The sequence below is a fragment of the Eriocheir sinensis genome, chromosome 33 (assembly GCF_024679095.1).
Source record: "Eriocheir sinensis breed Jianghai 21 chromosome 33, ASM2467909v1, whole genome shotgun sequence".
Lineage (NCBI taxonomy): Eukaryota > Metazoa > Arthropoda > Malacostraca > Decapoda > Varunidae > Eriocheir > Eriocheir sinensis.
The window spans coordinates 6,702,506-6,716,135 of NC_066541.1; the positions used below are offsets into that span (position 1 = coordinate 6,702,506).

Below are 13,630 nucleotides of genomic sequence, written 5' to 3' on the forward strand. Positions count from 1 at the left end.
GTAATTTGTCTCGCTTCTGGCTCCTGTTTGACGCTACATTGGCAGGGAGATGTAATAGTTTAAGCAAAAATAAATCAATAAATAAAGGAATAAATAAATAAATACATTCAGGAAAGACCGAGTTTTCACCTGCAATGTAACCACTAACATCGTTGCCATATGTTTGCAAGAATCATGGCAATTTAATTAATAAAGTGAATAAAGGTATTACGGCAATAATGAAAACAATGAAGGTGTTACGAAATTACTGAAGGGAATCAATGTAATACGAAGTTAATTAAGGGGATGTAGGTGATATGAAGTTAATGAAGGGAATGAAGGTGATATGAAGTTAATGAAGGGAATGAAGGTGATATGAAGTTAATGAAGGGAATGAAGGTGATATGAAGTTAATGGAGGGAATGAAGGTGATATGAAGTTAATGGAGGGAATGAAGGTGATATGAAGTTAATGAAGGGAATGAAGGTGATATGAAGTTAATGGAGGGAATGAAGGTGATATGAAGTTAATGAAGGGAATGAAGGTGATATGAAGTTAATGAAGGGAATGAAGGTGATATGAAGTTAATGGAGGGAATGAAGGTGATATGAAGTTAATGGAGGGAATGAAGGTGATATGAAGTTAATGGAGGGAATGAAGGTGATATGAAGTTAATGAAGGGAATGAAGGTGATATGAAGTTAATGAAGGGAATGAAGGTGATATGAAGTTAATGAAGGGAATGAAGGTGATATGAAGTTAATGAAGGGAATGAAGGTGATATGAAGTTAATGAAGGGAATGAAGGTGATATGAAGTTAATGAAGGGAATGAAGGTGATATAAAGTTAATGAAGGGAATGAAGGTGATATGAAGTTAATGAAGGGAATGAAGGTGATATGAAGTTAATGAAGGGAATGAAGGTGATACGAAATTAAGGAAGGGAATAAATGTGTAACGAAACGAAATTTATGTAGGCAATGAGGGAGTTAAGGAATCTATGCGCCGGCCAGTTCCAGGGGAGGGAGGTGGGGTGGGGTGGGTGGGAGAGGCAGGGAATGAGTATTGTAAGATAAGAAAATAATATCACTGCAATGTATTTACCGCAAGTATTATGTTAGTAGTAAAGAGAACAAAGGTGCTGTAATGGACCGCACTCTCAGACACTTTCGGCTCTCACAAGAAACTGGGTGGCGGTGGTCGAGTGGTCAGAGTGCGGACCTGGTGAGCCCGGGGGCCTAGATTCGAGTCCCACCGATGCACGTTGACATTTTTCAACCATCGCCGAGTGGCGGAATAATACCCACATGCTGCCCAGATCTTCAATCAACCCTTACTTCGGCGACCTCGGATAAGAGGAGCACCGAGGGGCAGCTTGGGCCAAGAAAATCATACATCACGGCAGCCACTTGAAATAAAATTCACCTGCGGCACTAACGGGCTAGTGTCGTCCAAGAGACTCAAGAAAGCATACCGGCGCTATAGGCAGGCCCTAAAAAAATGATAAAAAAACAACATCTTCCAAAGGCCACAGAGGGGATTATAGGCTAGTCAGGTTCTAATGAGTGTTTTTCACATTCATGGTGCGGAAGCCTCGTCAAACTATCACTAAGCTCATGAAACTATCTATGGAGACACCCATAACCTCTACGAAAGCCTTATGAAATGTGGGTGTGTGAACCTCGAAATGTTAAGAGAATATGAAGGCCTATGAAGTCGGTGCGAGGGGCAGTTCTAGGCGAAGGAAGAGGAAGGGGATGAGGAAGGGGAAGAGGAAGAAGAGGATGGGGAAGGGGTAGGGGAAAGGGATGGGGCGGGGATGGGGAAGGGGATAACGAGTACATGAGTCAGAACATGTAAGGGTGTGGAGGACATGCGGACGGAAGGACAGAAGGACAGAATAGGCAACCGCAGGTTGAGAGCGGATAGATCAAGGAAAAACCCGATCTATTGTGGCCTGCGGCTGCGGGATTGTCTGTTGAGCTGACCTGGAAAAGCCACACACACGCAAACACACATACGCCACTCTTTTCTAAGTTTCATGGTCATGACACGAATAGGTTACACAATGAGCAAGGTCTGTGAAAAGGGAGAGGAGGGGAAGGGACGGAAGGATAAGAGAAGGGAAGGGAGGGGATGGAGAGGGAAGGGAAAAAGAGAGAAGAGAAGGGAAAGGAAGGAAAGGAAAGGTTGGGAAGAAAAAATGAAGGAAAAGAAAGGAAGGGAAGAAAAGGGAAGAGAAAGAAAGGGAAGGGACGGGAAAGGAAATGAAGAGAAGGGAAGGGAAAAGAAGGAAAGGGAAGGGGGCAGCAACAGCATCGAGGGCGAAAGAACAGCGCTAAATGATACTACTACTAATATTACTGTTATTATTATTATTATTATTATTATTATTATTATTATTATTATTATTATAAGTAGTAGTAGTAGTAGTAGTAGTAGTAGAAACAGTAGTAGTTGTATTAGCAGTATCATTATTTTATTGTGTTTGTTACTATCATTTATCTTCACAAGAGGAAACAGACCAAGGGCATACATAACGCAGACCCGCATAAAAACACGCGGCATGCTGCTCCCATAAAGCAAACAGATGAATGCGAGAGAAAACATGAAAAAACAGATCAAATATATTTCCAGGGGTGACGTGACACGAAGCTCGAGTGCCTCACTGAAGCTGCCAATACAAAACGATATCTACCACTGCTAGTTCACGCCATCCACTCTTTTTTTTTTTTTTCTTTTTCTTTATTTTTGACCTACATTTTCCCACCTTTTTTTGTGGATCCAGCTAATACCAGTTTCACAATCGCTCTTGAACACGAAATATCTGGAGTGGGATGAGTCAAAGGTTCTCGTGCAAGAATATATATACTCTTCTAATGTTATATAATTTGCGCGTTATGTAGTTTTTTTTATAATATTATTCTAGGAACGTTCTCGGTGTATCAATGTTTTTTGCTATTTGCTATTTATGTAATCTGTTTATATAAGGATTTTTTTATTATACTGATTCGCTGTATCAGTGAGACATGTGGCGGAGTATTTAATTCCAAAACTGAAAAATATGAGGGAAAAATATCAAATCCGGGTCGTTGCTGTGGCATGATGTAGTCAGTCAGGTTTGGTTTTCGGTCTATTGCTGCTTCCCATCTTACATGTATACTGGATGCCATCTATTCTACATGCTGCTGATGGGAATAAGATAATGAGTTACTTACGATGTACGTAATATTCATATATTACTACATAATTATGTTAGTGAAGCTCCTAATTGACTGAATTATGTAGTTTTTTCCCCTCTAAATTAGCCTCACATACTGTTTTTTCCTAAACTTCACAGATCCAGAAAATAACCCTAACCATGATATTTCCTTGCAGGAGAAGAATGCACATCAAGTGACTCTTCTCTTTTTTGCCTTGTTCATTCTTGGTCCATTCTATTTTTGTGTCCATTCTTGGATCCATCTGTTCCTGCATCGTTCATCCTTGGCTCTGTGCGATCGTTTTGTCAGCGTCGTGATTAAAATTTCACGTCTGCTATGTCTGTGTTAGGTGACTGGCGTGCGTGTGTAGTCATGTGACGGGTCTCCAATCGGTTTTGTTCTTGGAGGAAGAATTCCTCCTCCAAGGTTTTGTTGGTCCCACACGCTCGTTTTCTGACTATCCCAGATGAACGCTTCCTAACATGGTATTGGCGTTTTTATTACACTACTCTTTGTATTGTTCTTTGGTGCATTTCTTTTCTGTACAATGAATAAAAAAATAAGAAAAGTAAGTGTGCTATAATCGTAAGTACCACACGCTCGTTTTATAAGCACCACGAATGAACGCTTCTTGGTTTATGGGTTCAGGGACGTTCACCACCATAAGCACCACCAACACACGACACTTATATTACTACTGCTGCTTACCCGCCATTCATCATCATCACTGCCACCACTACTACGACGAGGGGTGCCCAGCAGAGCGTGCAGCCCAGGCATCATGCAGGGCCTTCACTCGTTCCCCCACCCTTGTCCGTGCACAGCCGAGCACACACACCCTCCCCACACCCCGGGGCGCTCCGAACACATGAAGTGTAAAAGCTGTAGTCCGTACAGCAGATGATGGTAAAATTTACTTTTACAGATGCACGCTTCAATCACTTTTTTTTTCCTACGTACAACAATCTTGGGGCACTTGGTGGGAAAGCTTTTTTTTGTGGGTGGGGGGAAGGCAAACGAAGTAAAATATATGGGGGTCAAAGCTCCCCCTCGTAAGAGGTTAAATAAGGTTTCGTTTTGTTAGATTATAATAATGAGGGAGTTAAGTTGGGGCGTAGTCATCTCCTCCCCCAAGGGTTAGGTTAGGTTACAATTACACAAGATCCTCCAAGTTTGCTGTGCATAGGGAAAGAAAAAAGATGACTAGAACAGGCGTCTGTAAAGGTAGACTTTATCCTCCCAAAATAATAGGAGATATAGTACTGAACGAAAGACTGGCACTGTATAATATCATTGTAGTTTTGGTGAATCATTTTATCATGATTTTTGTCATCATCACCTCTACAATAAAGTTTGATCTTTCATGGCATATGTTCCGTGGCATTCTCCAATCAGTCCAGCCACAACCCCGCCAAGCCTCCTGTGAGTCCCTCCCAGCAGCCACACCCCCGCCAATCCCTCCCGATCACAACAAACCACTCAGCGGGGCCGCCGAAGCCGTCACCCCCGAGTGGTAACTGAATGGGTACTGTCAATGTTGCAGATTGATAACATGACACTGGAGAAGGCAGGTGCTAGCCATCCCAACCACAAACCAATTAAAAAGATTAAGTAGCGAGTTAATGGCCTACCCTAAACCCTATCCAAAACCAAAGATGTACAGAGAGGTCATGACAACCCACGACTGTTATGAAGAGGCACAAAGGTGAGTCATGGCCCAACCCCCGACCATTATGGAGGCACAGAGGTGAGACAAAGCAAACTAACAGACTTAAGTACAGACGAATAGGTTGGCTTACCCATGTGTTTCCAGGGAAGAGGTAGGGAGGCAGTTATATCCTGTTGTGGCTTGTTGTGTCGTCCTGCCACCGCCTCACCGCCACCTAAAGCCATCCGTCAGCTGGTTGATTGGAGCTAATGTTGCTCTCCGCCACGTCACGTCACCTGGAGACAATTATATCTTATTCAATTTTTTTTAAGTGTTACACGTTTGCAGTGGCCGGTCTTGCAGGCACGCGTTGCCGCCGTTGCACCATCGACACCACCACCGCCACCCCCAACTGACACCGCTGCCTGACGCACGACATACCCTCCCTTTCACACTTTCTTCGTCTCCCATAAATAAATACTTGCTTCTGATTCACAGCACGTAATCACTTTCTCGCTTCTTTGGTTATGACGCAATGGTACACGTCATGCATAACGTTCTTTATGCAAGGGTAAACGGTACAGTGGTGACCCGTCATGTCTATCACCGCACCGCGCATGCGCAGTCCAGGCGATCACAGGTATAAAAGATGGTCGAGGCGCAATCTTTCCTTCAACAGGTGTTCTCACTTACTCGACGGTACATCAACAAACAGGTAAGACAGACATTTCCACACTCAATACAAGGGTACATCAGGCACTCTGAAAATAATGTCTTGTACTGTCATACCTCTTTTTTAACTTATATTCATACTCTCGAGACAATAATAAGAATGAGTATTTTTATTCTGCTCGTTTCTGCTGCAACGAGCATAAACATAATACCCATAATGTCATCGTAATTGAGCAAGATAATGTAAGTCCCATGACAATCTTTGGAGTGTCATTAAATTAAAGTAGTCGAAACGATCCAGCTTTTTCATTACATAGGTCAGGTATGCATAGCTCTAGAAAGCGGTACTCCTTGTCGTCCACCCACAGTAGTTTTGTTATATATTGGAAAAAACACACACTATAAAAACAGATAAACAAGAATATTGCTACTATTGGTAATAATAATGAAATAATAATAATAATAATAATAATAATAATAATACATACTTACATACATATATTAAAAAGATAATAACAGCAGTTCAATGAGACAAACACATTATGGCACAAAATTCATCAACCTCTTTTTTTTCGAATCTCTCTCTCTCTCTCTCTCTCTCTCTCTCTCTCTCTCTCTCTCTCTCTCTCTCTCCCTTCAAACGGTTAATCAAAAACTGTTCCGCGGAGTCTAGGTACTGGTCTGGTCTGGCTCCTCACTTTCATTGGATAAACGGAAAGAAAAGAAAAAAAACTCGTTTCTCCCACATGCCAAACGAGACCTACTTTGTTACCGAGGGGTGGCGAAAGAGGAAGAGAGAGGATGAAAACACTGTCACCCCCATCCCTCCTTTTCCTTCCTCCTTTCGTCTCTCTTATCAAACATGCAACCCAGTGAACGATGTGGATTTTCTTTCTGTGTTTTATGTTCTTTAGATTGGAAAAGAAGAGAAGCTGGATAGAAGAGGAAAATATCAAACTATTCTCCTCTTTTATCTATGGGTGTTCATTCTGTCCTTCTAAGGTTAATATACAATCTTATTCTTTGTTTTCTTAAGACTGAAGAGGGAAGATAAGGGAAAGGAAGTGTGCAAACATTCTCCTCCTTTATTTCCGTCCATCTGTCTTCGTAGATTTAGCATACAACCACTTAAGAGGACTGACCAGAAGTTTTCTTAAGGTATTCTCATAGAGTCGAAGAAAGTGAAGAAAAAAACGAAAAGGAAAATAGAGTCATTTCCTCCTTCACCTCCGTCCATGAATTCCACCCAAATAGGAGTATTAATCGGGCAACTTTCAAAATATTCTTAATTCATTTACTGCTTTTTGCTTTCTGCACATACTGTAAAAACACGATTTGATAAGCTTCCTGGTTAATGTGGAGTTGATGGAATTTTTTATTCCCCTGCTAACCTCCCGCCGCCTTCGTAACGCCGGGTCAGATTTGCGGTCAAGAGGCGCCGCGCGATGGTTCCACGGCGGCAACAACACGTTTTCTATTGGCTTCACGCAATGGCTGTGCAAGACAACTCGTTTTCTTCCAGTCAAGTGGAATTTACCCAGATCAAGAGACGGGTGAAAGTGAGAGCTATATGAACGGTAACCTCTTTTGTGAAACTTTTTCCTCCCGTCCCTTTCATTCGTTTAACTTGAAATATGGACCGAACGCTTTCGTTCAGTTACCTCCACCAGTGAACCCTTCACTTGAGATGTCACTGTCTCCACTCGTTAAGTTACTTTGAATGCAGACTGATAATGAAACTGCTTGAAATTAAAGCTACCGAAGCAATAGTCTCTAATGTTAATCTTTTTCACCATTCATTACCACCCGATGGAGTTGAATCATGGAACATTTACGGTCAATGCCTATTATCTCTCTAACTGATTTTCAATGAAGTTAGAGGACGATTTTTTTTTTTATGTAAAAGTTTGATAATCTTTAAGTATGTCCGGTCCGGTCAGACCCTGAGAGTTTTTGAGTACATGAAATCGATCAGAATGCAACTATATTAAAATGAAAGGATAAATGAAGAGATAGATGAACGAGTGAATGAATCATTTAATACATATGCTGTGGGGCATTAAGGAATGAGACGAGTAAATGACGCAGCCATCTAAGGGAAAGTGATGAACTAATGGAAAAATAAAAGTTAATCAAATGCATGAGGGTACAAAAGGTGCAATTTTATTTAGAGTAAAAGTGAAATAACTAAAAAATAATTAATATATTGATGAATAAAATGTGTAGCGGCAGTATGGAGCGAGTGAATGAGGTTAGCTGCCGGTCCGGTTCGTGAAAGTGCATGATACCCGGCCGGTCTGGGAAGCGAAAGTACACACACACACACACCTGTCTATTGAGAACGAAGCGTTGGGAGAAGGGACAGGCACATGAGTTGGTTTGCAGAGATCGGGGCTGATTGTAGAAATGGGAGGTTATATATTTTATAAGCAGTGGAAATTAGGTTTCTTGAGGGGTTTTGGTTCATCTGAGAAGTTTTTCCATATATAATTAATTTTCTTTTTCGTTCAGATTCCTATAAGAAACAAACTTATGATTACTCTTGATAACTCTCCCCTCCGTTTATGGTACATTTTGGGTTTCTTTCTTAACCTTTTTCTAATTGCCTCCAAACGAGGAAACCAGTTTTACACTGGCACTCGTACCAAACGTCTTTCTCTTTGTCTGGAAGGGAGTGAGTGAGGGGGGCAGCCAACAAGGGGCGTTGACGCTGAGTGAGGAGCAGGATCCTGAACTTTTTCAGATCTTTTTCTTCTATAGAGCCTGCAAGAGGAACAGTTGTAATGGGTTGGCACCCACTCATAGGTGGCGCAAAAGATGCTCAAGACCTGTTTGGAGGCCCGCTTTTGTTGTTGACGAAGATGGGTGTTGTTGGAGGACGAGGCCGGGCAGGGTGGGCGTGTAGGAGTATGGGAAGGGTGTAGTGTAACACTCAAGTTCAAGCATGAAACGTTCGCTAGGGTGTTCCAAGGGACTCCACGGGCCCACATCACGTCGTATGTAGGATATTCATTTTATCAGTTGGCGACTCGTTTCCTCCAAATTAGCTTACTGTCCCGGGTGAAACCAACGCGTGACTGTTAGCTAACGTGTGTATTTTCTACCATATTCTTACAGTGATGAAGAACGTAGTGTTGGCGTGCTTAGTGCTGGCCGTGGGTGCTGCAGCCCAGCAGCAGCCGCAGCAGCAGGAGACCGTGTTGCAAGAGACTCAGCTGGCTACAAGGGTGCTGCCCGCTGACGTCCTGCGAGGTAAGTCCTTAACCCACATTCGTCCCTGTGGTCTGTTCCGTCGATTTCCTATAAATGGTTATTTTGCCGACTTCTACTGAAATTATGAAAAGAAAACTGGTTTACAGATACGTATATATAAGGGTGTTATGCTTAGAACCACTGCTGCTCAGCGTCCCGGTCTACTTCGACTTCTTACAAAGGGTTGGGCAGAAACTTGCTTTGCAAATAGGGTAGTACACTCATTAAGTCTTTTGTGGCTTATATTATCGGTTTCTCTTAAGCAATGTACAAAGTTAGTTCACAGAGATCGGGGTTGGTTTAATCCATGATGTGCCACTTCGAACAAATTTTTAAACAGGCCTGGCAACTACAGTATTTATTACTGTGACTTATTCCATTTACTTCTTGTGGGATGTACAATCAGAAGTTTACAAATATGATAGTGGGTGAATTGAACAAACTCAGCAGTCGTGTGTTTAGTGTTGATAAAACGAAGTCTCACATGGTTAGGTAGATTTATGCGCAGAGATGGTATGCGTAAGCTTCGTGGCCGCTGCAGCCCTTTCTCTTTCCTTCAGATTTCCGTCATGGCACGTACTACTACCTGCTCTACAATATCTAACCACAACTTTGGCTCTACTTCTAGATTTCCCTGACCTGTGCTTCGGATCCACCACCTTTAAGTTCTACACGCCTGAAACTACCTGGAACCTGGAGCTCTTCTGCGGGCAGTCCACCTGCATGCAGAACGAGACCGGGATTTTCGAGAAGGTGGAAGACTGCGGCCCTGCCCCCAAGCCCAACGACCAGTGCATTCCCGAGTTCGCCGCGCCAGGCACCCCGTACCCCGCCTGCTGCCCCAAGTACAGGTGCCTCCCTGGATCCAAGCTCGAGTATCCCACTCCCGAAGAGATCAGAGCTGAGGCTGAGAAGGCCCGCAAGGCCCAGGCCGCAGCTCGCGAACAGGAGGCCGCTGCTGGCGCCGCCGCAGGCCAGCCCGCAGCTCAGGCTTAGTGTCTTCAGATCTCATAATATAACTTAGAATAACTTGTCACACAAAACTTATTACTTAACTGATAGCTTTCTTTTCCTAAAAATTGGTGGATTCATTTCAAAAGTGAACACTTATTCTCTTTTTTCCTGCTATTTCCATATTTTGGTAATTTTTCCTTACCATTGAAAAAAGGTAAAACGAGATCTACTTGTAAGTTATGCTTGCTGTGCTGTCGCTAGTGCATGGCTAAAGAAGAGCGACACGCGGAGGGCGCGAGTGTACACGACGACGCGTCCACCAAACCGCACCACATGATCCTGACGCAGCTGTCACATGTTTATGTGGTTAACACAGGGATGGATGAGCAAGAAATGATGATGATGATGTCTTACTAAACGGGTTGAAGAGTGCATTGTTGGCAGTGAAACTGAATAAAAGATGAAAAGCCTCAATTATATAGTTTCCTAACCTACTACCACGCAAACATAATAAATTTTGCACAGCAATATACGTACAGGTAACAAATAAAACTTCATTTTGACCAACCACCTGACACCACTAACAAAACTGAGGAAAGACAAGGGGTGGGGGGCACGTGCTTCCCTCCGGATAGTATTCTAAATCGTAGCATGATAACACGTATGCTATATAGAGCTATAATGGAGTAATGTGCTCCGTGGTGAAGGGGTTAACATGCCTTGCTACGAATCCGTGGTCTTAAACATTAAGTCTCGTCCCCCTGATTTGGTTTGTCCCATCCTGATCTGCGCATCGCGGAAGCCAATCTTTACTATCACAGACTAAGTGAAGTATCTAAGTAAAGAAGTACCAAGGAGGACCTAAAAAGCGATGCAAAGCGGAACAGGTTAATTAAAAGAAGAATAAGAAGATTGATTTTTGATATCCTAGTTATATATATACATACGTCATCATTTACTTTTATAAAAATATAAACTTGGGTGGGACAGATCCTGACAAGCAGTCGATAAAAGACACGGTATCGTGTCGAAATTCATCCATCTTGTGTATGTAAACAAAGCCCGGACAAACCAAATCAGGGGAATGAGGCTTAACGCTACACCAGTTTGAATCTCCACCTGGGTAGTCGGCACGCATGTCACCGAACTGTTCACCCTCCCTTTCGGTGTGGTCGATAAATAGGTATGTAAACCTGGGGAAAGTAAACTGTGGCAACTCGAAGGCCACACCTGCCCTGCGTCCTGGGGTAATGGGTTCTTACCCACCACAGGCCAAAGGGCCCATCCGACAGATAACACCGAGACCACGCGTACCTGTAACGTATGCCCTTAACACGCAAACATGGTATTTTGCTCGTGTTAATTCTTAATTATTTTGTGATCTAATGTTTCAGCTGCAGTCTGAATGTTTCAATTTTGCCCACATGCTTAGGGTAGGCATTATTTTATCTGTGTCGCGGTCAGCCATCAACCCGTCCACCTCGCAGAGGCTCATGTCGCTCAACATTGAGAAGTTCAAATGGCTGGGGACAGTAGGGAGTACACCGACCCCTCTTAGACCAGGAGCTATTCCAGACAATTTTGACGAACTCTAAGGGGGTCAAGGGGGCAAAGGCCTCCCCCCCCTAATGAATGGGGATGGGGCAGAAGCCTCCCTGTTGTATGGTAGATTTATGCCAGTGTATTAAGTATGGTAGATTTATGCAACTTATACTCCAGCAATTCTTTTCCCGCTTCACATATGCTAACTATGCATCTATTGTGTGTATGGGTTCCATGCACACAACCTTTCTGGACAGAGTTCAGCCAAAGGCACTTCATTTTCTTGGTACCTTCCTCTTACAGGTTTTAAACCCCTGAAATTCTGCAGCAATGTTGCTCTGCTTTCTATCTTTTTACCAAATCCTTTAAGCAAGAGTCAACCATTATCTTCATACTTTCATGTCACTGGTACAACCTTCCTGTCTGTATTTCCTACTTCTTACAACTTGATAGTTTCCAAGAGTATCAAGATTTCTCTCCCAGTCTTTGAACATTCATTGTGAATCCTCTCCTGTCCACTTTTAAGGAGTTATATTTTATTTTGCCCTTGACTATCTCCTGTGCTGGAAAAAAAAATCTATAGGAAGGCCTGACCTCCCTCAGCTGCTCCCAATAAGTGTGGGCCTAAAGTGAGGAAAAACGTTTTGAAACTCCATGATGAACCCTCAGCTGTATTTACAAAAGGTAATTATATTATCTAAAATATCAAAAATAAATATTCATAATCTTTCAGAATAAGATATTTGGAGTCCTAACTGACAAAGAAGCTTGTGTTACATTCTTAAATCCTGCCCTGAACATCTGCATTTGACACCTGGGATTGAACAAATTTCAAATCATTCTTACCTTGTAACTGAGCACAGGACTTGTTGGTAGACGGTGACTTGGAAACTCACCAACTAGTTCTAGCTGGGTGCCCAGCAGTGTGAAATTTAAGCACTCTTGCTGATGTGTTTAGTTCATAGGTGTGTTTTACAAGTTTTATGATCTCTTCAGGTGCAAGTAACCTTTAAAAACCTGCAAAATAAGCCTATCAACTACACATTCTTCAGCGAGAGCATGCATATTTTGCAGGAGGAGGGAGAAGGGATGGATGTAGGAAGGATGCTGGGAGGATGTAGTCTTACAACCTGTTGTTACAGTGGCCCTGAATGGGGGGGAAAAAAAGTGGTAGGTAAAAGGAGGAGACAAGGTACGAGTCATGTGCTTCAAGTGTATGACTGTGATTACAGAAATGTTACACATGAGAACCCTAAGTAAGCACACACACACACACACACACATACACGAACACATGGTGCTTCATTTCTTATTTTCATACTCAGAAGTATCATCTCAAATTAAGAAAGGTATTAAGGTTGTAAAGATTAACTTGTCATCTTCCTCTCACACAATTATTTTTTAACCACCTCATCAGTTATAATCTCGATACTTTCACTCATACATTCACCTCAACAAAAGTTCCTATCTCCCCCTCCCTGGTAAGTAACCTCTCCAATGTCTTAACTCTCTCCCACTCCTCTCTAAACTTGAGGCACGTATCAGGAGCAGGTAGGATTTTTTGAGTGGGGCTGATTTATAAACATAGTACATTTCCATTAGACTCATATGCAGAAAAAATACTGTTGAAAGTTGTTTAGAATATTACAAAAGACTTTTTTTTTTAAATTGAGCATGTTTATCAATCTATTTTGATAGTGAAGACAATTTTCATACCTCAGCTCATTTTTGTCTTTAACCCGGTAGCAGCGAGGATCACATTTCTAAGTGGTTCCTTTAAACGAGAAAAATGAGAAAAAATCATCTCACACAAACCATTTCATAATATATATTAAAGCATTTGTGATCAGTTTATGCATCATCTATTTCGGGGGGTTTATATCATGGCACAAATTTGGCCCGTCGCTGCTACACGGTAAAGCCACAAATTTGGCCCGTCGCTGCTACCGGGCTAATACATATTGGGAGGAATGAACTGATCTTCCTGCTCTTCCACCTTTCAAAATTATACTATTTACTAAGCACTGTATCATTCACATCCTGCCTTAATTCATAAGCTCTTAAAATTCCTTTCCAATGGTGTGTCACCAGGTAAAGGAAGCAGGTAATCACTGCACATACAATACAGTGTGGAAGGATTCTGTCTAGTAAATTACCATAATTCTGATTGATGGTATATTATTATTTTTTTATATTTCATGAGGGTCCTAGTTGGGAGAAAAAGCAACCAAGGACAAGCCGAGGAAAAAGCTGTTGTAACCAAAGTAAAAAAAAATATATAATGAGATGTTTCACAAGCACATAAACCAAACCATTAAACACATATCATCCCTATAACAAACTAGTAGCAAATGAGAATAATCAAAATAGGTGAGGGCTAAT

The 13,630-nt window shown here is 42.1% G+C and overlaps 1 protein-coding gene and 1 long non-coding RNA gene across 2 annotated transcripts; both read left to right on the forward strand.

Annotated features, from left to right (window-relative positions):
* Positions 1-365: 365 nt before the first annotated feature.
* LOC127006856 (uncharacterized) lies at positions 366-1,397 on the forward strand. Its single transcript, XR_007759787.1, has 2 exons — positions 366-784; positions 843-1,397. It is a non-coding gene; the product is annotated as an uncharacterized LOC127006856 (long non-coding RNA).
* A 4,042-nt stretch (positions 1,398-5,439) lies between these two features.
* Positions 5,440-10,180, forward strand: LOC127006651 (uncharacterized). The gene is made up of 3 exons (XM_050876816.1): positions 5,440-5,543; positions 8,618-8,752; positions 9,381-10,180. Exons 2-3 carry the CDS (start codon positions 8,620-8,622, stop codon positions 9,746-9,748), a joined length of 501 nt encoding a protein of 166 aa, XP_050732773.1. The 5' UTR covers positions 5,440-5,543; positions 8,618-8,619; the 3' UTR covers positions 9,749-10,180.
* The last annotated feature ends 3,450 nt before the right edge of the window (positions 10,181-13,630 follow it).